General features: G+C 43.7%; 1 protein-coding gene across 3 annotated transcripts in view; it reads right to left on the reverse strand.

Annotated features, from left to right (window-relative positions):
* The window catches only part of FOXN3 (forkhead box N3), a 269,460-nt gene that overhangs the window by 13,799 nt on the left and 231,114 nt on the right, over positions 1–24,547 (reverse strand). Inside the window, exons 5-6 of one of the 3 annotated variants that reach the window (XM_078335590.1) lie at positions 22,115–22,177; positions 12,363–12,468 (exon numbers count right to left, since the gene is read on the reverse strand). In XM_078335590.1, the coding sequence (XP_078191716.1) occupies positions 12,363–12,468; positions 22,115–22,177 (169 nt within the window). Of the gene's footprint in view, positions 1–12,362; positions 12,469–22,111; positions 22,178–24,547 lie in introns of all 3 variants that reach the window. The other 2 variants (XM_009006431.5, XM_002754187.6) reach the window with 2 other exon arrangements.

Genomic DNA, 24,547 nt, shown 5'->3' on the forward strand with positions numbered 1-24,547 from the left:
TTTAAAATATTCATGCTAAAAGTTCTAGATCAACACCAAATGAAGAAAAACAGAATGGGTAACTTCCAAACCATTAGAAGGGGGAAAGAAATGGAATGAGGAGTGGGAGAATCAATTTAAAATAATGGTAGAAAGAAAAAAAGAATCTGAAACAAGTGGGGCAGACATTAAATGTAAAATCAGACAATAGGAACAAACTCAAAAATGTCCATAAAAATGGGCTAAAAATCCTCAGCTAAAAGGTACAGAGGAGCTCAAATTTGAAAAAGAAAAAAGAAGCCATATGCTGTTTGCAAGAGACAATCCTCAACAACAGGGCAGAGAAGGGTTAAAAGTCAAAGAATGGAACAAGCTGTGCTATGCTGGTAGAGCAATATTAAAACGAGATCAGATAGATTTTTCAAGGCAAAAATCATGACTTCAGATAAAGAGTCATTAAGCATTCTAAGGATTTAACCCATCAGGAAGATAAAACAATTCTAAACATGCATCGTTCCAATAAAATACCTTCAAAATACATATGCCTGAAATGGAAAGGGCTACAAGAAGATATAGTCCAGTCCACATTGGAATGGGAGATTTTTAATACATCCCTTTCAGTATACAATTGATCAAGCTGTCTCTCTTCTCTCTCTCTCTCTCTCTCTCACACACACATACACACACACACACACACACACACACACACACACCACAAAGACGCACACATAAAGGTTTAGTATGGAGAAGATTTCACCCAGTGGACATAAACATAGAACATGTGCTAATGATGGAAAAGACATTTTTTTGATGCACACATGACATCTTTTTAAGTTTTTATCTACTTATTTACTTAGTTTTCCTTTATAACTGATAGAGACGGGGTCTCTCTATGTTGGCCAGGCTGGTCTTGAACTTGTGGCCTAAAGCAATCTCCCACCTCAGCCTCCCAAAGTGTTGGGATTATAGTTGCGAGCCACCATCCCTGGCTGAAATATTTTTTAAAAACTGATATATTCTGGATCATATAGCAAGTGTCGACACATTTCAAAGAAGCAACATGGTACAGATAAATTCCCTGACCACAGGTATTGAAATTCATAGTCAATGTTGAGAGGTAACTAAAAACAAAATTAAAAACAACCAGCTTCTCTTCAGTTTGGAAATTCAAAAAACACACTTTTAAAAATCCTCAGGGGTCAAAGAAGAAATCAAAATGGCAATTAGAAAATAATTATAGCTTAACAATAATTAAAATAAAACTTATAGGATGCAATAAGCAGTAGGGTGAGGAAAATGAAAATCGTATACTTTTATGAAAAAAGAAGAAAGGCAGGCCGGGCGTGGCGGCTCAGGCCTATAATCCCAGCACTTTGGGAGGCGAGGCAGGTGGATCACGAGGTCAAGAGGTTGAGACCATCCTGGTCAACATAGTGAAACCCCGTCTCTACTAAAAATACAAAAATTAGCTGGGCATGGTGGTGCATGCCTGTAGTCCCAACTACTCAGAGGCTGAGGCAGGAGAACTGCTTGAACCCAGAAGGCGGAGGTTGCAGTGAGCTGAGATCGTGCCATTGCACTCCGGCCTGGGTAACAAGAGCAAAACTCCATCTCAAAAAAAAAAAAAAGAAAAGAAAAAAGAAGAAAGGCTTCACACAAAAATACCCAAACTAGACAAAGAAAAACAATAAATCCAAAAAAGAAATTATAAATAGCAGAAATCAATGGAATAGGAAATAAATGCAAAGTATAGCTAATTTAAAAAGTCAATTCTTTGAAAAAAACATCTGTGGTGAGATTAAGCAAAAAAGAAATGATACAAATGAAATAAGGAATAAAAAAGAGACAAAAGATGTTTTAAAAAGTGACAAGGTATAGTATGAATAACTCTTTGCCAACATATTGGAAAACTGAGGTGACGTGGACAAATTCCTAGAGTTGCCAAAAGAAATTCAAAAGGAAATTTAAAAACACAAGTCATCCTATTATCATTACATAAAATAAATCAACAGTTCAAAATCATCCCAAAAGGAAAACACCAGGGCCAGACTATTTTGCAAGCAAGTTCCAATGAACATTAAGCAATAGGCATTTCCAGTCTTACATAAACTCTTTCGGAGTTTATCTAAAAGAGTGAATACGCCTCAGCTCCCTTTCTGAGGCTAATGTAATCTTGGCACTACACTAAGTAAGTCAGAAGTAGAGAAACATGGGTTATAAACAAAGACACAAGATTCATAAATAAAACATTAGTTTGACAACTCTAGTAATATGTAAAAAAAAAATGTATCAGGAGCAAGTATATTCAGAAATGCAAGTTTTGCTCAAAACGACAAATTTATAGTGTAATTCACCACAGTAAAAAAAGAAAGAAAAATTTTATAGTTATCTCGATGCAAACTTTCTTTGATGAAACTCAATAACCATACATGATAAAATATCATAGCAAACTAGGAATAGAATAACTTTTTTATGATAAAGCGTATTTCATAAGAAACCTTTAACTAATGTCCTATCAACTGTGAATCAGTAAATGGTCCATTTAAAATATGAAATAACACAAAGATTCCTGTTATTGTAACTTCCATTCAGAGGTCCTGGACTGTGCAATAGGACAGGAAAAAGAAAAGATACAATAATTAGGGGAAAAGCCCCATCAGTATTTACAGAAGATATGATTTTGTACACAGAAGAATCTATAAACTGTCAGAGTTACTAATGCACACACTGGGGTCTGTTGGGGGGAAACAGGGGAGGGGCAGCGGGGGGTGGGGAGTTGGGGAGAGATAGCCTGGGGAGAAATGCCAGATATAGGTGATGGGGAGAAAGGCAGCACATCACACTGCCATGTGCGTACCTATGCAACAATCTTGCATGTTCTTCACATGTACCACAAAACCTAAAATGCAATGAAAAAGAAAGAAAGAAAGAAGAATTGTCTTGGACCACACATAAAATATACTAACACTAATGATAGCTGATATGCTTAAAAAAAAAAAAAAAAAAAAAAAGGAATTACTAATGCAGTTTATTTTTAGCAAGATTGCTAGAAAAAAATCAATAATGTGAAATAAATTGCATTTCCATATTAGCAGCAAATAGAAAATATATCATATTAATTTGTAAAATTTGTAACAGCATGAAAAAGAATCTAGACTATGTAAAATAAATCTAATTGAAAAGAACTTTAGGGAAAAAATCATAAAGGTTTAATGAGAGGCACTGAAGATTTAAATAAATGGACAACTATACATGCTCATGGATTGAAAGATGCAAAAAGGAGCTGTTTGTTGTTGTTTTAAGAGTCAGAGCCTCACTATGTTCAGGCTGGCCTCAAACTCCTGGGCTTAAGCAATCCTCCCCGCTCAGCCTCCTGAGTAGCTGGGACTACAGATGCACACCACTGCACCTGGCTTTCAATATAGGAGTATTAATCCCCACCAAACTGACCTGTAGATTCAATACAATTCTAGTCAGAAATCATAATAGGATGTCTTTTCTTTGTTTTTCTTGTTTGCACCCCGCTTGCAACGTATCAAGCTGATTAAAACATTTATATGCAACTGCAAAGAGCCAAGAACAGCAAAGACACTTTAAAAAGAACGAGGTGAGAGAACATGTGCTCCCAGACTTACAAAGGTATAATAACTCAGACACTGTGGTATTGCCATGCTACAGGAAAATATGAAATAGGACCAAGACCCCCAAAATAAACCCACAAATATAAAGAAACCTAACATATATCAGAGCTAGCACTTCATATCGGTGGGAAAGAGAGGGGCTACTTAATAAGTGATGCTGGGATGACTGATTAGTATTTGAAAAAATACTTAAATGTATCTTTGTCTCACATCATAAACTCCAGATGGATTACAGACTCAAACAGTAAGACTTAAATGTGAAACCAAAAAACTTGAAATCTTTTAGAAAAACTGTAGAAGACTATACGACCACAGAGTAGGGAGATAAATTTTTAAGATGCAGATTTCATAAAAAGTATTGATAGGGCCGGGTGTGGTGGCTCACCCCTGTAATCCCAGCACTTTGGGAGGCCAAGATGGGTGGATCACCTGAGATCAGGAGTTCAAGACCAGCCTGGCCAACATGATGAAACCCAGTCTCTACCAAAATTACAAAAATTAACTGGGCCTGGTGGTGCATGCCTGTAATCCCAGCTATTTGGGAGGCTGAGGCATGAGAATCTCTTGAACCTTAGAGGCAGAGGCTGCAGTGAGCCGAGATTGCACCACTGCACTCCAGTCTGGGTGACAGAGTGAGACTTTGTCTCAAAAAAAAAAGGACTGATAAATGTGATTAATAAGAATGGAAATTGAGGGAGAGTGAAAAGACCATCCACAAACTTAGAAAATCTGCAACATATGTAATGAATGCCAGATTGATATGTAGACTATATCAAGAACTCCTACGAAAAGAAGAAAAACAAGAACCCAATAGAAAAATGAGCAAAATTTTAAACAGGAAATCTATAAAATAACATATTCAAAGAATCCATTAAATATATGAAAACTGGGCAACATCTTTAGTGACAAGGGAATACAAATTAAGCTACAATGAGATACCATTATGTACCTACTAGATTGGTTGAAATGACAAAGCATGACAACTCTAAATGTGTGTGAATATGGGGAGGACTAGGGACTATCACACTCTGCTGGTGGCAGTGTAACTGGCTAAAGCACTTTACAAAACAATGTGGGATTACCTTGTAAAGCTGAGCATGTACATACCCTGTAAACCAACAATTTCACTCCTAGACATCTTGAATCTGAAGACATGTACAAGAATTTCCACAGCAGCACTCTTTGTAATAGCAGAGAACTACTAATGATCCAAATGTCTTTTTTAAAAAAAAAAGACGGTATAGTCACATAATGGAATATTATATAGCAGTGAAAATGACTCAATTACAGCTATATAAAACAAATAAACCTAATATGAGTTTTTTAAAAAGTTAAAAAGGACACAGTATCATTCTAATTATTTAAAAAAACTCAGCTGGGCACTGTGGTTCACACCTGCAATCCTAGCACTTTGGGAGGCTGAGGTGTGTAGATTGTTTGAGCCCAGGAGTTCAAGACCAACCTGGGCAACATGGCAAGGTGCCTTCTCTACAAAAAATAGAAGAATTAGACAGGAGCAGCGGTGAGTTCCTGTAGTCCCAACTACTTGGGAGGCTGAGAGGTGGGAAGATCACTTGAGCCTGGGAGGACAAGGCTGCAGTGAGCTGTGACTGTGCCACTACACTCTGGCGTGGGTGACAGAGAAAGACCCCTGTCTCAAATAAAAAGAGAGAGAGAGAGAGAGAGAGAGAGAGAAAGCCCCTTCAAACTGTAAAGAAGATGAACACTACAAAAAATGACAGGAAATACTAAGGAGCATGCAGAGAATCATTTAATACAAGTTGCATAAAATACTCCTTGCCAGGTATCAAATTCTACCTAGGAGAGAGATGCCATTTAGGTCATGAGTTCAACTGATTTAACTTGTTGTTTACAGTTCTTCCCTACCTTTTCCACAAAATCCAGTCTGATTCTACCTGTGCCTAAGCTGTAAAATCAAGGTGAGGTTTAAGATACCTTCCCCATCAACCCTCGAATTCTGCAATCTGGCAGATGCATGGCAGAAAAGGTGAAGGATGTCCAGGGACCCGGTGGTTAGCCCTTCCTGGAAGCATCCAGGATCAACAACTCTAGGAGTTCTAACTCAGTAGCAATCTCCAGGGGGACCACAGTTTCCTCCCATGAGCTGCAAACTGGTCCCCTAAACCACTGAGATAAACATGGTTTCCTTTTTGCAAGAGATCACAGAACACAAATAGGAGTGATCCTAAAACTCTCCTCCATGGATTGTTCTGCATTTAAAATAGTCCAGAATCATTGGGAGTTTGGAGGATTTTTCTATACAACATGAAAAAGAGCCACCAGTACTTTCAAAGGCATTAACCCATGTCATTGATATGAAATATGAGGAGCACCTCCAGAATGTTGATCAAATTTCACAGCTTGCTGGTCGTTGTTTAAATTTCTGGACCAGAAGGTCCCAAAGCAAACACTATGCTTGCTCAAACAGGGCCCAGGAAGGAATTCAATGCATGCTGCATGTGACCTGGGATTCTTTTTCCCTTTTCCCTTACACCTAGCTCTTTCGTATTTTCTCCTCTCCTCCCACTACAAAGCAAAATCTAATACTGAGTTTTCTAATTGCCTTCAAAGACCATGATTTCAAAGACAAAGGCAAACAGAGGCTTAGTCTTTAAATACAGAACAAAATACAACACTAGAAAAGATCAGCAGCCAATTTACCCTCAAGATACATAATTGGACTACAACCCTATCTTAATACCAAAGGTTGCCACCTTCCTAAACTCCTGACACAAACATCTTCTCACGGGAGGAGACAAGGCAGCTGACCCGGAGCAGAACTTAGGCTGAGATAGGTTTTCCTGATGATTCTATTTTGACATGACCTTAAGAATTAATGTTTTCTACTATAGTAAGACCATTGATGCCTGACTTGCTTCACGTTCCATGGGAAGTACCGTTACCACTTAAGGTTGTTGGAGATCCAAATAGAATGAAGCAGCCTTAGATGGTAACTGCATGAACTCTCGTGTAATTTGATAACAAGTGGGGTGATCAAGACTTGTAGTCCAGATTATGGCCAGCACTCTTCAAAACCAATGGCTTTGCCAACAAATGTACAGTGTGCTGAAGGTGGCATGGGTTCAATCTAAGCCTTCTCCTCCTAAGGTTCCAGTGCTCAGGAAGGAAACCCGGAAGGTCTGTGGGAGACAGTCTAGGTGAATCCATGAGGCTTTCCATGTTACTAATTCATCGAATACCTACATAATGCTGACCATATGCCAGACACATAGCTGTGTGTTAATCCTAATAATGCACGAGGCAGACACAGGTTTCCTCTTGAGAAGGGCATGGGCACTTGCTCGAGGTCACACAGCTGCAGGACATGGACCCAGAGAATGTGGTTCCTGAGTTCATGTGCATATTTTGTTGGCTCAGTTGCTATAAAACGGGCCTTCCATCAGCTTTCCCCCAATCCTCTATTAAGCCCTGGACATTTAATTTTTTTTCTGCCACCTGATTAGGCACGCAAGGATCAAAAAGAGCCCTAAGGGTAAAAGCAAGGTGGCTGAGATCCAGAGGGGTGGCTGTGGCCCAACCTGGAGTGAGGGGCAGCCCACGATGCTGTGAATGTAAGACGCCTGGGACTCCTCCTTCCCAAGAAGGCCCGCAACAGCTCTCCCAGGGCTATAATCATGATTCCACTCAATGCAATCTCGGCAAGGGATTTCCCTGGGAAAGCAGCCGAAGACACAGGCATAAAACTTTAAGATGTGTGGGTAGTTATTATGAGGATGATGTGCCTTGAGGACTCAACACCCAGGCAAATTTAAAAATAAGCAGGTTTCCAATGTCTAAGGATGGGCCAATCTTGGAGGTTACTGAGTAAAAAGTCAACACCGTAAAGTCAATTACATTATTGACAGATACTCTTACAAGGAGATTTCACATCATAATTATATGCAAAGGAACCCAGCAAATAGAAGCTGTGTAATGAGCAGCTAATAAAAGTAACACTTCATCTATGTCAATAACAGTTTCAGAGTTAAGACAAACAAACATGGCCTTTGCCACTCCGTGGAGGAAAAAAAAAAAATCCCTGAAAGACAAATATTTTCACTTAAGGAGAAGTGGCTTAGACTCACAAGGAAAACCTGTCACATAAAGGAGAGTAGGACACTGGTCTTTAATGGGTGCTAATGACTCTCCTGCCTGCCCTGGGCCCCAGCTGAAAAGACTGGGGCAGCAACCCCTGTAAACATCTGAGCACACACACAGAACACGTGGGCACTGCCGCACCCTCTGGGAGATAACATTGTGTTGTTCTTGTCTCTACTGGACTGCTTTCCTTTCAGCCTTGGCTGTGTTTAGGTTCCACTGACATGTGGCCAAATTAAAAAATGTTAAAAGTATGATAAATGTGAAAATGCAAAACAAGATTTTTTCCTCAAGCACTTACTCCTGAATGGGTTTTACAGACACTGATGAGGCAAATGCCTCCATAGCTATGTTCATGTTCCTTCTTTCCAAAAGCAGTGTCTACTACTTGCCCTACAAAAAGAGGGCACAGACATTACAAGCAAGTGCCCCTAATGTTCTAGAGCTTACTACCCCTCTTCCCCTAATTTCCCTTAAAACTGAGGGGGGCAAGTTCAGAATTAGTATTTGGACAACTAACTGCTAACGCATAATGGGGTTTTTTTACTGGTTATCTCTGTTTTGGGGAGGGGGAGATGGACAGTCATGCTCTGTCACCTAGGCTGGAGTGCAATGGCACAATTTCGGCTCACTGCAACCTCCACTTCCTGGGTTCAGGCGATTCTCCCATCTCATCCTCGAGTAGCTGGGACTACAGGCACATACCACCATGCCCAGCTAATTTTTGTATTTTTAGTGGAGATGGTGTTTCACCATGTTGGCCAGGCTGATCTTGAACTCCTGACCTCAGGTGATCAGCCCTCCTTAACCTCCCAAAGTGCTGGGATTACAGGCGTGAGCCACTGTGCCCCACCTCTTCACTGATTATCCCTATTGATGCAAATGTAACTGTTGCACATTTCACCAAAATGATTTTGCTAAAAACTCCTAATGATGCTCAGGAAGTCACTCTCTGATTAGACTCTATATGCTTGTGTAGTGGACAGACATGAAGCGAGCTGTGCCATTACAAAGCTACTGCCACTCAGTCTCTAACCCACCCTTCAACTCTGTTTCTCACACTGGGGCTGGGGCTGGGGCTGGACTTTACCGCCGGGCTCCATGTGAGGCTCTGCCACCAGGGGGTGCCACAGAGAGACCAAGAGGGTGGTGGAGAAAGATGGAACTGGCTCCTGCCTGTTTCTTGTTCCTGCACCACCCCAGCAATGCCTCTGCACCTCAGCAGCAGCATTCATTCTTGTAGTTGCCAAACCCAGTTTGAGTTTTTCCAGTACTTGCAGAACTATATTCCATTAGAGGCCACCAGAATCATCAGAGGCTGCTTCCTTCGAGGTTTGGTTCCAAGGCCCCGCCCCCTGTGCAAAGGTGAGTTTCAGCTTCATGGGGCGATCATTTCAACCTCTTCCCTTTGTTCCCTCCGCCCTAGAGGTGGTTAGCTACCTCCTGCAATTACTCTCTCTATGACACCCTGAGTTCTCTTTACCCTTTCAGTTACCTGGTTAATAACCTCCTACTTGGTTCATAGATTTGTTTTCTTTTTAATCATTTTCATTTTTACATGATCTCACTCTGTTGCCCAGGCTGGAGTGCAGTGGAGCAATCTTGACTCACTGCAGTCTTGACCTCCCAGGCTCAAGGGATCCTCCCACCTTAGCCTCCCGAGTAGCTAGGACCACAGGTATGTGCCACCACAGCCAGGTAATTTAAAAAAAAATAGAGAGACAGGGTTTCACCATGTTGCCTAGGCTGGTCTCAAGCTCCTGAGCTCAAATGATCTACCTGCCTTGGCCTCCCAAATGTTGGGATTACAGACGTGAGCCACTGTGCCTGGCCTCAGCTAATTTTTAAAACTTTGTAGAGCTGGGGTCTCCCTATGTTGCTCAGGCTGGTCTTGAACTCCTGGCCTCAAGTGATCCTCCCACCTCAGCCCCCCAAAGTGCTGAGATTACAGGCATGAGCTACCACACCCAGCGGTGGTTAACAGAAAGGCATTAAAATCTCTGTTCAAATACCTGGCGTGGTTTCTGTCTCCCTAATGGACCTATCTGATACACAAATTGGCTCAGAGGCTGTTTTGCTTTCTTTTACTTTGGAGGGAGCCCATCTGAGGCACTCACTGGACTAGCTGAGCAGCAACTTTCAACAGAAACAAGACTGTGAGGCTCTGCCACCAGGGGGTGCCATAGAGAGCATGAGAGGGTGGTGGGGAAAGGGCACTGGTTCCTGCTGCAGCACTTCGTTATTTTCTAACCAGAAACCATCAGTAGTTGAGAAACACCTCAAGGGGTACTAACCAGTCAACTTTGTCATAACAAATGCCATGAGTAAAATGAAAACAAGAAGGCAGCTCCTGTGGAAGGTCAACCTGTTTTCTGCCTGGCTTTTCCATGCCCTTCTACAAGGCGTGGCTGATCCCATAATGAAAACTACTCTTGAAGGCACTAAAAAAAAGGGGGTCAAGAAGATAAACTCTAAGTCTATATTTAGAATCTGCTAATAAAAATACACTGTTGCTCCAAGCAAAAATAGCCTACAGTCTCTGAGTCTTCTCAACCAAAAAGGTAAACTATGAGGCAAGATGGGAAAGATTTCAAGAAAGAATGAGAAACAGTGTGTCTTTTTCAGAAACCTGAGGCAAGAGCATCGGTATTTTGGCTTCATGGGAAGAGGCTAACCACTTAGGAACTCAAGAATGACCTAAGAGTAGCCAGGGAAGATGCCGGAGAGGTATGAGAGAAAGATCCTGTCCATGTAGTTTTGGAAAATATCCCCTGGTCAGATTAGTAGAAACAAGTGGTTTTATGATCGGTTATTATTATTATTATTTTTTTTTTGAGACGGAGTTTCGCTCTTGTTACCCAGGCTGGAGTGCAATGGCACGATCTTGGCTCACTGTTCCTCCGCCTCCTGGGTTCAGGCAATTCTCCTGTCTCAGCCTCCTGAGTAACTGGGATTACAGGCACGCGCCACCGTGCCCAGCTAATTTTTTTTGTATTTTTAGTAGAGACGGGGTTTCACCATGTTGACCAGGATGGTTTCGATCTGTTGACCTCGTGATCCACCTGCCTCAGCCTCCCAAAGTGCTGGGATTACAGACTTGAGCCACCGCTCCCAGCCCTGATCGGTTATTATTCTAATTGCTAACAACTTCCTGCCTTATCAGAAGCCATAGCCTTTGGTCTGCTCTCAAGATGATGTGACTTGGTCCTGGTAACAGCAGGAGGAGTTAAAAGACACGTTCACGGAGAAGCTGCACACGGCAGGGGAGTCTGACCTTGCTTCTCTCTCAGGCCCAGCCAAGCAGACTTTCTGGGCTGGTTTCCTTTGGGACATAAGACACTATGAAAGCAAAATGGTCTTCAGTTGCAAACTCGATCCGTAAATGCAGAAGGAGAGGGATGGTACCTTCAAGGGTTACAGCGCAGTGAGACAGGCTTTTTCTAAACAAGCAACCAGGCCCTGGCACCTGCAATAGTGATGAGGCATCAGCCAACTGGGTGAGACCTAGCCCTCATCCTCAGGAAACAAAGCGCCCAGGACAGAAAGGGACACACAGAGAAACTGCTACCATACAGGGTCACTCACCAAAGGGCTGCACAGAGCCTAGGGCTAATGGATTCACGGCAAAGGGAAGTTTCTCTGATGCTGGCTCCCAGACCACATTCAAAAAAGTATTGGGAAGGGATCAACTTTGTGCCAGGTCTTGAAGGACGCACTGCCGTGCATATGAGGGTGAGGGGCATCTACACCAAGAAAACTGTATGAATAAGATGGACCAATACTGGGCATATTTGGGGAACACATTTGGCTCGAAAAGGAAGGACTGGGGGGAATGTCAGGGTGATGCAGGGGCAGTCACAGAAGGTGCTTCTGCAGATGACTGGCGGGGCACCGTGTTGGGAAACTGGTCTGACATTGGTGGATAGATGGGCAGGGGTGGGTGGAAAAGCAGTTGGCGGATGGGAAGAGACTCCAGCGATGGTGCCTGTGAGGGTCCCAGCTGGTGGCGGACCCTGATCTGGGGCTGGCAGCGGAGATAGAGAGCATGGAGGAGAGAAATGTCCCAAGGAAGGGTTCATGCGGTTTGGCAGCTGACCTCATTCTTGGAAGCAGAGGAATGATGCCACCTGCTATTTATAGACCACGTACCAAAGCTCGCCTCACATGTACTTTTGCATTTGATTTTCCCTGCAACCCCTGGTAGGAGTTTCGCAGATGAGGGAACTGAGGCCCACAGAGATTGGACACCAGAGTCACAGGACAGGGGAGGGACAGGGCTGGGTCTAGCGCTTGACCCGTTAGCCTAAAATCCAATGAACATCTTGACTTCAATTTCCTTCTACCCACCTACCTCTTACTCTGCTTTCTTAGAATAAAAAATTTAACTTGCTCCCATCTCCTCATCTATAAAGAGACCAGGATCATCTGGTGGCCCGAGAAAGAGATGGTGGCATTTCGATTGGGGGTTCTTGGGGTTACTTTCATATTTCTGAGCACCTGAACCAGGTTTATTGCTGTGATTAGTTCAAAGCAGAGCCTTTCTGTCTCCAGAAGAGGACCCGTGGACAGAACGCTGCCCTTCCCACTCCCAGGCTGGCTCTGCCCAGCACACTCCCCTCTTACCTCATGGCCGCCGTCACCCCAATGGGAGTGATGGGCAGCGGCCGCACGCCAGGAAACAGCCCTCGGCTCAGGACTCGCGCTCCATTTTGGATCACTCCTGGAGGAACTGCAAAAGCAAAAGGGACAAAGACACCACCCGTGAATTCAACTGTGAAGACTTCTGTTCTAAGTCAGAAATTCTGGAGAGACCAATAAGAGAGAGAGAGAGACAAGAGAGCAGAGAATATGGGTGGAGCAGAGACAGAGAGAAACACATATGTGTGCATACACACACAGAGACACAAATGTGTGCACACAGGCACAGACATGCAAAGATACACACAGACACACAGACATGAATACACGCACAGTCACAGGTGCACACACACATGTGCGCATGCTCCCACATACAGGCATACACACACAAGTACACACAGACACCTACACAGACACACCTGCATGCACACACATGAGGAAAGAGACAGAAAGATACACAGTGTAAGACAGACAGAAAGATAATCCGGTAGGTAAAAATCACACTAGTAGCTCACAACCAAAGGATTGAGCCCTAGTTTAAAAAAAAAACAAGTCTTCCAAAGTAGGCTTCACATACTGTTTTCTCACATTTATAACATAACCTTTTACCTTGTGTCAGACACTAGCAACATCTCAAAAACCCCAGCACTGTAGGACAGACACCAGGTCACCAAACAAAAGCACCTCCCCACACTTCTCCACATGGTCAGAAGCTGAGAACACCTTCTCATTTGTCTTTAACCCAGCAAGGGGAAAATATGACCAAGCTGTCTCTTATAAAAGCCGATTTTACCAGCTACTTGGTTCCTTGGCATGCACCACACAGTCCATCCCCAGGGGGATTTTTGTGGCATGAGAAAAGGCCCCTCCCCGGGGTATCCCTCTCAAGCAAATCTCCTGGAAAAATCTCGCCTCATTCCACCTTCTCCGAAACACACGCATCCCCCAAGCAACCCTGAGCCCTTCCTTTCACCAGAGACTATGAGATCTTGTCCATTCTCCATACAAACTCCGAGGATCTCTACACCAATCTAATTTTCTCTGAGGGTTACCTAAGAGGAGGACCACAGGGAATCCCTGATGTAACCTTTTCTGGCCTCCCAAACAGCAGTTTCATTCGGTTCAAGCCACTATTCTGTCTTCTGCTACATCTACCAAATATCCTCCCTGCATCTGAGGGTCCAGGGGAGCGTCACTGAGAACACAGGCGAGTTTTAATCTGAGTTCTCCCTGCGTGACTCTGTGCAGGTCTCTGGATCTCTGTTTCCCTCTCTGAATGCTGTTCTCCCAAGATCTTGTCTGCCATCATGGGTTCAAGACTCCCTAGAGCCCTGGCTGTGCCCATGTATTCCCTGGCACAGTCTCAGAAAGCAGCAAGGTGGATAAACACTGCTTTTTCAAACAAAGACCACCGAAAAGCCTCTAGAAAATTATGCATTCAAAAATGAAAACTACTTTGGACATTAGGTGTGAAAGCCAGTATTATATAGGTAGAATAAATGCTTTTCATAAAACACCTGTCATACATACTTTTTACTTACATAATTTTTAGGTGTCTAAGAACATGTTTTCAAATCTTTAATCAAACATCACGTAGGACGAACGTCCACTCTTGAATATGGGGTAATTTTACAGACTGCCAATTCCTTGGGCATTCTGCACCTCTTGCTAATACTTTTTGCCATTTATTTTCCCACTTTGTGCAAGGCCCTTGTTTCTAGGTCTTACAAAAGGTGGGCTGGGTGACAGAATGGAAACTCTCATCTAAGTTGGTTCTACTATTACTGTCCAGTGTTCCACAATCTCCCCCGTTACTTACCCTAATTAATTCTGAGAGCAGCAGACCCAGATCAGTAACTCCTGCCATTCCTGATAATCAGCCTGATTTCTAACAGACCACCTTATCTGAGGCAGTGTCTTTAAATCATGGAACTGTTATAATGTGGTATGCAGTGAATTATCATGTCTTACACAGTTGACGAATTCTCTATAAGGAAGAATGTCTAAAGTTTATATTACCTAATTTATCTTATCTGATTTCAAGACTTCCTATAAAGTTACAGAAACCAAGACACTGTGGTACTGGCATTAAGTCCAGACATACAGACCGATGGAACAGAACAGAATTCGGAAATAGACTCACACATATGTGGCCAACTGGTTTTTGACAAGGGGACCAAGACAATGCAAAGAGGGAGAAGCGAGTGTTAGAACAACCAGAGATCCATTTGGGGGAAAAAATGAACCTTGAGCCTTACACCTCATGCCACGTATAAAAATTAGAAACGGATCATAAACCTCAAAGTAGGAACTAAAATTATAAAACTTCCAGAAGAAAACAGAGGAGGAAAATAGCAGTAATTCTCAAGGACAGACAGCAAAACACTTGCAGAAAGATGCTTTGGATGAAACGTATGTGTATTGCCTAAAACGATCGGCTTTTTGTTTGCCTGTTTTGGGGATTGTGGGAGAGGGTTTCCATGATTTCGATGTATGGCGCTCTCCTAGAAATGGTCAGATAGCCACAGGTTAAGCAGAATTCTGATCTAACATATCTGTTGCTAAGGATCTCAAGTAGAGCAGCAACTTAGTCTGATATAATGAATCAGGCTGATAAATATTTAAAATCTTGAATACAGTTGTAATTCTTGTCAGTAAAAATTATTACAGTCCCATATACAGACACAAAAACGTTTACCAAGTACTTTTCTATGTATTAGATGATGGGGGTATAAGGTAACTACCAGCAAGAGGGAAGGAGACAGAGAGAGAGAGAGAGAGAGAGAGAGAGAGAGAGAGAGAGAGAGAGAGAGAGAGAGAGAGAGAGAGAGCACGCAAAACAGAGAGAGAGAGAGAAAGAGAGGAGGCAATGAAAACATACTATGGTAAGTGCTAGGACAGGGGCCTAGGAAGATTTTTTTTTTTCACCCGAGACAGAGTCTTGCTCTGTAGCCCACACTGGAGTACAGGGGCACAAACCCGGCCTCTACCTCCCCATTCCCAGTTCAAGCAATTCTCCTGCCTCAGCCTCCCGAGTAGCTGGGATTATAGGTACGTGCCACCATGCCCAGCCGGGATATTTTAACAATGCACCATGTGCTCAAGGAACTAAAAGGTTGCCCTGCTACAGCATACAATCCTAGCAGAAATGAGATGTGTTTGGGCCTTATCCCATGGGTATTGGGAAAGCCATTAGGGGGCTTTGAGCAGAGAAGTGCCCTGCGCTGTAGCAGCTGACAGCCAGGCTCTGGAAACCAATCCAGGTCTACATCCCATCTCTGTCAATTACTGACCGTGTCCCCTGAGCGAGCTACTTAAACTCCGTAAGTAAAATGGGGGACAAAAATGATATTTACCCAGGGTCTCTGGAGGCTTCACTGAGTTAATGAAGGCACAAGTATTTGGAAAATGCATGTTAGCTATCAATATCGTCATCATCGACGTGACCAACATCCACAGAAGAATCCTGAGGTGGCCCAGCCCATGCTTTGTCCATTTCAGATGAGTTTAAACCCATAAGAAACAGAATGAGACAGAAGCCAGACCAGGCTGGAAGAACGTAGCCATCTTGCTGGTGACAGAGTTGCTGGAAGAGCAACAGCTGCTACTACGGCGCTTCTGTTCCCTTTGTGTATACAGCGTATCATATCAGAGCCACCCTTGCAAAAACACCCAAGACACTTAAAGTTGGACAAAGATGAGGGAAGCCCTGGAATGCGAACACAGCAAATGCAAGTTATGGAGCCCATGTTCTTCCTAACCCTGGCATGGCCATCAAGTCATCTGCCAATCAAGGAAGAAATGCAGTTTTGGGGACAGTGTGGCATGACGGAGTCCTCTACCCAAATACTCAGAACCTGTAAGAACCAGGGGTATGCCCAGCATAGAGGAATACTAGGAGAGGAAGCCAGTCCTCACCAAGTTCCTACTGGAGACCACGTGCTTTGGATGCTTCTCGTCTCACAGAACCCTCAGGGAAGAGGTATACTGCAGCGGTAAGAGCACGAGCTCTGAGCAACATAGCTTCAGTCCAGCCTTGCCTGGTCACTGGCTCTGTGGCCTTGGCCGAGTGCCTTCACCTTCCTGCGCCTCTATTTCCTCACTGGTGAAGCAGGCTTAAACATACCTCATAAGATCGCTTTGAGGATGAAATAAGATAAGCTACGTCAATTGCTTAGCTTAGTGGCTGACCCGTTATGTAAGCTCATCATCATCTTCGTCGTCGCCATCCTTCCGCCGCCCCACGTCACCTCTCTGGCATCTCTTACTAATAATCTACAAGGCAGAGGGCTGAATGGGGTCAAGAATGGGGAAATACTTTCAGCCCATTATGCTTTTTGTAGTTATTCCTAACTCTGCATTTACCTATCAAAACATCTTCCTGATTAATGAACTGTGTTCACTTCAAAGAGAATGTGATGGACAAAGCTATCTCGCAGCATTAACAGGCTTTCCCTGAGCTATTTCCTGAACCTCACAAGACTTCTGGCACGTAGACTCAGCTCTACCTCTGAATCCCGCAGCTACTTCTCAAATGAGCTGCAACTGAACATTGCCTCTGCCAACCCTGGCACCTCTCCGTCCTCATCATGGGCAGTGCTCTCCATGGAGAGACGGCGGATGTGTTCGTATTTGCTCACCAGCTGCCAGAAGCCAGCTGTGACACTTAACTGTACCCCTGTCTTTTCTCCTTTCAGTCCCCATTCCCAAGGGTCAGGAATGTGGCTTCTGAAGAACAAGTCACAGCCAGTCCAAAATGGCTGTGTTGGAGAAAGGCATTCTGAGGTCCCCAGTTCACTACTCTATGTCAGGAAGATCAGTGGGAACGCGAGTCCATTCTTCAGCCCTTTCTCTACCAGCACATGTACTCCTTCCCTTCCTTTTACTCTCTGTTTCCCTCAAAGCATATCAAGACCCAGAAAGACCGAAACCTTTGCAGCCAATCTGCTGCACCTGATGTACTGAAATGCACTGGCCTCCAGCTACGGAAGACATCAAAAGGGCTGGAAGTTCAAAGTCAACTTCTCCCTTGGATTTGTGGCTCTCTCCAGATAAGCCCCAGGCCTCCAGCATTACCCTTGTAGGTTAGGCCAGTTACGTATTCATCTGTTAGAGGAGAGAATGTCCACCTCTGAGGCTCTCAGGATGCAGGGACATCAGTGGCAGACTTCCCCACACTTGCCATCAGCCACGCTCTCTGCCATTAGAGAGGGGCTCTAAGCTTTCTGGTTTTAACTAGCAAGAAGGCAACCTTCACACATAGGAAGAGAGCCAAACAAAGCGGCACTGCTCATGGTAGATACTGTGATTTCAATGGGATAACCCAATCCTGAGAATCTTAAAAAAAAAAATGTCTAAGGTCCAAGACAAACTCCTCCGCGCTATATCGTCCCTCAGCACTTCCCTACTTCCCTGGCTCCCCTACTGACGCTTAGCTTTCTTGGTTTTTCCCAACTTCTAAAATTAACCTCTGAGCTCCCGCCGAGGGCAGCCCTGGCTAACTCTCTCAGAGGCCATAAGCTGAGCAGCGGGTGATTCCGCTAATCCTTCCCTTTCCTAAAGTCGGCCATCCCACCTGCTTACTTGGAGGCACACTGGGAAGGGGGCTGGCACGGGAGGACACAGCCTATTTCCTGGTTGTCTTCATTCTGCTGTGCCCGGGGTGTCTGACATATATCCCAGGTCCAGGCAGGGGGAGGAATGCCTGCCCCCAATTCCTCCCCATCCCTCGTTCCATTTTGTTATTTTGTTTATTATCTAGAGTTCGTCTCTGGGAACCTTCCAACCACAGGGATTATATAAGCCTTTGAAGATGAGTAATGGTGATCTGGCTTCTCCTGACTTAATAACAAGTCCTCCATTGGGGTTAAAGCTGACTCACAGGGCTTGTCAAAGGGGAACTGCAGAGCAGGTACTTAAGGAGATACCAGAAGCTGGAATTAGTCTACATATCCACTTTTTGTGTGTGGGGGGAGGATGGCGGGGGGTGGATTTGACTGGTGCATAATCCAAAGTCCAGGAGGTAATGAGCCAGCCGTGCCCCACACTGTTCTGGAAGTCGCATCCTATAGAACTCGTGAGTCATGGTGGCTCTCCTTGAAGAATGTTTCCTGTGCTACAAACGGGCAAAATCTAAAGAGGCTAATGTCACATGCACAGCGGATGCTGCCAGGGGGACATAATGTTGTAGCCTGAGGTTTTTATTAGGTGCACACTGCCGCCGCACTGCAAGTGAAGCATTTGACTGAAATGAGAGGTGGAAGGACCCATAGGGACTCCAGCCCAAGCAAGACATGGTGTGCTGGGCAAGCTTGGGGCAACACGGACCCTCCAGTGATAAAGAGGCTTGCTCTGCCTGGGGCTCTCACAAGCGTCTGAGCCATTTCCTTTGTGCAACCTACTCAGCTTCAGATCCTGGACTGTGGCCAGTCTGCTGGCCTTGAGCTAGCTTTACAGTTGCTGAGCAAGGGTAGGAGGAAGAGAAAAGATCTAAGTGGCTGCCATCTGGTGACCTGGAGTGGCTATGAAGGGCAAGGACAAAGGAAAAGGCTTCCAACCATCCAGGCCAGCTTCTATCTGCTGAGAGCAGACAGCAGCAGAGAGACTAGGTTGGTGGCCCCCATGCAAGCAGGGGCATCTAGCAGCCTGAGAGGTGAAAACAAGGGGCCATAAATAGCAGGAGGATGCTCTATAAACAGAGCCCAGCCACAGCAGCAGCCCACGGGGGAAGACAGGCAGGCTCTGCACAGACAGGAAACGTGTTGCTCTCGAAAGCCACGCTCCCTACTCGTGGGCAGTGGCAGAACCCCTCCACCTAGAGAAGACCTGGGATAGATCCACATGGGACACAGGCACACGAACAGCCCTACGCAGGCCACCCACACGCGATCGCTATGGCTGGCTGGCTGTTGCCTTTAACCATTTTTGCACAGGAATCGCCTCTCACTTTTTCCAGGCTTTGGGCAATGCCCGCAGGGCAGGGGATGACAGCCTAATCATTCTGTCCGTAATGCTTCTCCCTCAAGAAGGCAAAGGACTCAAATCCCAAGGCAAATAATGTTATGCAAGGTAAAATGAAAAGGTCGCGGGGGCTAGGGACGTGGAGAAAGAGTGAAGCCAGAAAGAGCTAACTGCAAGCTGCAGATACAGCCCTCTGGCTGGGTTTATTAGGAGGATCGGCCAGCTGGCTTCCCAAGTGCAGAGAAGACACTCCATGCCTCTTCGCTCCCTTGCTAAGGTCCTGTTCCAATCCTTGGGGTCTTTACAATCTGCCCCTTGACCATGCTTGCCCTCAACCTCCAGGGTATTGAACCAGGGCTGGTGGGAAGTTGGGATGGTGACTGCAAAGGTGGCGTCCCTGCCCTCTGCCCAGTCTTCCCATTTACTTCTCTGTTACTCTTGTCCATGAGCGTCTCCTTCCGTGACCTTTGCAGGTACCCCCGTTGTTTCCCGCCTCTGCCTTGGAGCCCCATTCTTGGCCTGGGGCTTTCATGAAGGCTGTGGCTGGATTTCTCACAGAGTGGTAACAGCCTTCTAAAAAAAAACCTTCTAAAAATGAACCTACAGCTTCAAAACATGAACACTGAGCTTGTAAAACTCAAATTCAGCATTTCAATGTAAATAGGACTATGGCTACCCTGGAAAAAGAAGTATTTACAGTTTGAGTGTTACAGAGATGGAGAGGGGAGGCGAACACCGAAAACAACTCACCTGTCTACTCATCAGGAGAAGCCTTTTCCTTTCCTACCTATGGTTAGGAATCCAGTAATCATGGACATTTATGGAAGCTGCTGAGGATCTCTGAACGATCAGTCCCTGTGCCTGGCTTGGTTTCATTTCAAAGATATTCCACGCTCCGGCAGGCCTGCATCACCAGACCATTCTCCAAAATGGCAGCCTGGTGATGAGGTCCCAGAAGAGAAAGAAATTTCTAAAAACGGGTCCTGCTCAGGTTTATTATGACTAAGCTGGCCCCATGTAGCCTCTTCCAGTGGAAATCCATAATCCCATTTTCCCTCTCAACTTCAGCAACCAGTTGGAAGTATTTTTGTTAAACTAATGATCGCCGTGTAGTGGCTGGGTGCAAAGGAGGGTGCTCGAGTCTTACATGGCTCTGATGAAATCAGTGTGTTTCCACTGGGTTGAGTTATGCAACTTAATTTTAGAAATTCTGCAGCCTGGAACTCGATTACAATCTGGTCTGTACTTTTCCTGCAATGCCATCTAAGAATGGAAGTTTATTTAAATTTTTTTTTTAAAAACATATATCTTTCTCTGAAATATAAAACATCATTTAAAAACCACACTCCAGGTTGACTGCTAGTTACAGAGCTAGGCCAGTGACACATCTGCTTAGCAGGGGGGTTTCCATGTCAGAGGTGTAGGCAGTCTGATATTCCAATCGCTGGAGGCCTGAGTTCAGAGAGAAGCAGAAGTTTAGACCATTCGGAACAGCTAATGGCAGCTCCAGGCAGAGGAACAAGACTCCCTGAAAATGTTCAGCTGTGTTTCTTGGGTCTTTTAAAATAGGAATAAATAAGAGGGGTTGGAGTCAAATATCCTAAAGCTGTCAGGAAGGCTGGGACAAGCAGGGGCTATGAAGGATGGCCTGGAACTCCACACAGTCCACTACTAACAAATGGCACTGTGTGGGTCTGAGGATGGATGCTCTCCTGTGGGAAATACCATCCACTCCAAAGGCAGGGACTTCCCACTGCTCAGCAGGCCATGCAGCCCTCAGAGAGGCAGAACCCAAAATGAGATGAAGGCCTAGCCATAAGAAGGAGACAGGCGGGTGCCACCCCCTAAGTGGTGCTGTTGCAGTGGCATCTGCTGCTTCATGCCACCATTTCCCCACCAGTGTGTTTCATCAGTAAGAGGCTATAATGCAGCAATGTCCTGACAACAAGCTGAACAGACCCTGGGAAATCAGCTGTCTGTGTGTTCAACAGGGTTCTGGCTGTGGGAAGTGAGCACAGGTACTGACCTCGAGTTGGGAGGAGGAAGGGACAGATCTCTGTTAGAAGTCATTCTTCATCCCTTGGGAAGAGATCTTTCTAAAACCATGGTAGACTAGCTCCAGAGATGGGAAAAAACCTCAGGTGGTGAAAAGAGAAGAGGTGTCTCAAAGCTGACACTGCTCAAGGACAACAGAAGGTGAGGGTGGGAGTCCTGTTGAGCTAAACAGCCCTGCCCTGCTCTCTGGGGCAGCCTGGGAGGCTGGGTGGAAATGGTCCAAGCAGGTAATGTGGTTTCATTGCAAAGATATTCCAGGTACCAGCAGGCCTATTTCACTAGACTCTTTTCCAAAATGGCAGCCTGGTGATGAGGTCCCAGAAAAGAAAGAAATTTCTAAAAATGGGTCCTGCTCAGGTCCATTACGGTTAAGCTGGCCCCAAGCAGAAACTACAAACACAGGAGCAATTCCTGCAGGAACAAGGAAGGTCTCTCCACTGGGACTCATTAAAGGATCTCTTTCCCTTTCCCCAAGTCTTAAGCCCTGAAATTCTACGAGAACTTTCTCATCTTGGAAACACACCTATGCATTCATTCATACATATGCATGGCTACATGTTTATATGCATATGCATGTAATAATGCATGTATGTAGCTTTTAAAGTGACTCTATAAGGGAAGTTCTACTTTAGCATTAGTTCTTCCTATGAGCTGGTATATAAATGAGAAGGTTAAATTCACAAACTATGGCGCTGTAGGCTATAGAAATATCTACTCACAACCTGCTTGTATCTCAGGGGGAGTATTCAAAAGCATCATGGCACTGGCAGCATCAATGTCAGGATCTGGAAAAATCAACCAATAAATAACATTATTTACAACGGGGCTGGTGTGTGTGTGTGTTTTTCCCCCTGCAAGTTACAGTTTATGAATGCAACAGAGAAAAAAAATATATCCGGGAACTAGATGAGCTAGCCCAAAGGTGACTTTCCTCCCAGTGGGGTTTGAGAAGAAGGACAGGTATTCTAGAATGAGAGTTAAGGATCATGTTAGCAAATTTTTCATCAGACAAGCATGGTCTCTTTTCATTTGTTAATTTTGTAATTTGCACTGTATGTTCCTGATAAACTGCTGATCTATGCACCCCACAGCTTTTACCCTGGAGTGAGGAGCAGGAGAGTCAGTGAAATAGGAAGTTCAGCCATAGGAATCTTTAATGAACTAGGGGAAAGCTCACAGCATCAAGCAAGCATTAAATACACCTGCATCTAGTGAGATACAAACAAGACATTTGGCCATTTCCATTTGTCAGCAGAATGTACACTGTGTTTCGCGAGGTTATGTGTTTGTAACAGTGGTGTGGAAGTGGTGAAGGCACTAAAAAACAGCACTTAAAATATAAAGAAAAAATTAAGGTTCTGATGTTAAGGGTACAATATTTGCTTCTACTTCTATTATTGCTTTTAATACGTGTAAAAAAAAAATACTCATCACTTCACTGCCATAATTCTTAATAGGTTTCTGAATCCTTACTGATCCACCGGTTGACAGATGGCAGGTTATATAGAGACAGAGAAAAATATTATCCTTTTATAACTAAATTCATTTTCCTCTGAGAAACAGCAGCTCTGCTGCTATGGAAATGAAGGTCACCATGGCAACAGTAAACAACCCCCAAGAATGGTCACTGAATAGGCTGAAAAGAACATCTGCCCCAGCCCAGCGTCCCAGCTGCCCTGGGGCGAAATTCACTAATAGTGCGATGATGCCGTGTGACAGAAGCTGCCGCCTGTGCCCTGTCCAAATAAATGAAGTGTGCAATTGAAGTCGACATCAAAATGCCGTCCCTTGCAGATTACTGCCTCAGTGTCTGCTAAACCCAGTGACTAATGATGGGGGAGAAGGGGCTCACACTTGTCGGGTTTTGTACAAATTACATACCAAAAAATTCAATTTACTACTAATGGCTCCATGGCACTTTATTTTGGGTATTATGCTAGAAAATTACATTTTTAATGTTAAAAAAAAGTACATTTCATACTTTATATGTGTGGTTTAATTCTAACGGAGTAATACGATGTGGTAAAAAGAGGCCCACAAGCGATTAATGATATGGGCGATGCTGGTTCCAGAAGACAAGGTCTCAAAAAAAAAAAAAGAAAAAGAACTTAACTTTGAAGAATTTTTTTTTTATTTTGCCTGCAGGAGGACTGTTACTTACACTCCATAATGGACGAAAAGTTTATTTAATAAGTACATTATATGAGAAACAAGTAAATCCACTTATTTAGCAACTCCAGGAGTGAAATTCCTGAAACAGTCACCATTCCCCACTGAAATTAGTATATATATTATATATGTAAACTTTATATATAATATACTTATTATATTAACTAATATCATTAATCATCAAATACATAATATACATAGCTTATATATTTGGCAACTCTAGGGGTGAAATTCCTAAAACAATCACCACTCCCCACTGATATTTATCTTATATATTAATATAATTACAATTTGCATTATAGTATGTATATTAATATATCTTAAGAAATATATTAACCATTATATTTAATAGTATACATATTAACTATTAATATTTACTATTAATTACATATAAACTATGTATACTATTATATATAATCATTAACACAATATATATTATAAAACCTAATATATATTAAATAGCATAGTTTATATATACTATTACATGTAATATTATAAACTAGACAAATACTAGTTTATAATAGTTGTATATAATAGTTTACACTATATATTATAAACTATATAGTTTATATATCATATATAATAGTTAATATAATATGCATACTATTATATAATAGTTTATATATAAGTCGATTTATTAGTTGAATGATTTTATATACATTTGTATATAAAATCATTCAACAAAAAAACTAAAAGTTCTCCCCACTGCCCCTGTGGCTCCGACTGCCCCTGGTCCCTTGGTCCCCCACAGGACCTGTTGCCCGGAAGCAGCACTCACAGCCCCAGCATTCTTGCTGGCTTCTCACAAGTCACGAGAGACATGCAGTTCCTGAGGGGGGCTGTCAAGGACTCAGGCCTTTCCCTTTTGCCCCTCCTTTTAGAAAGGGCCTTTTCCTTTCTCATGGGGTGGCCAAGAAAATACACGACTTTTTCCTGCCGAGTAAGCTCTTTGCCATTTCTGAGAACTCAAGTGCTATCTATAGGTG

The sequence above is a fragment of the Callithrix jacchus genome, chromosome 8, assembly GCF_049354715.1.
Source record: "Callithrix jacchus isolate 240 chromosome 8, calJac240_pri, whole genome shotgun sequence".
Lineage (NCBI taxonomy): Eukaryota > Metazoa > Chordata > Mammalia > Primates > Cebidae > Callithrix > Callithrix jacchus.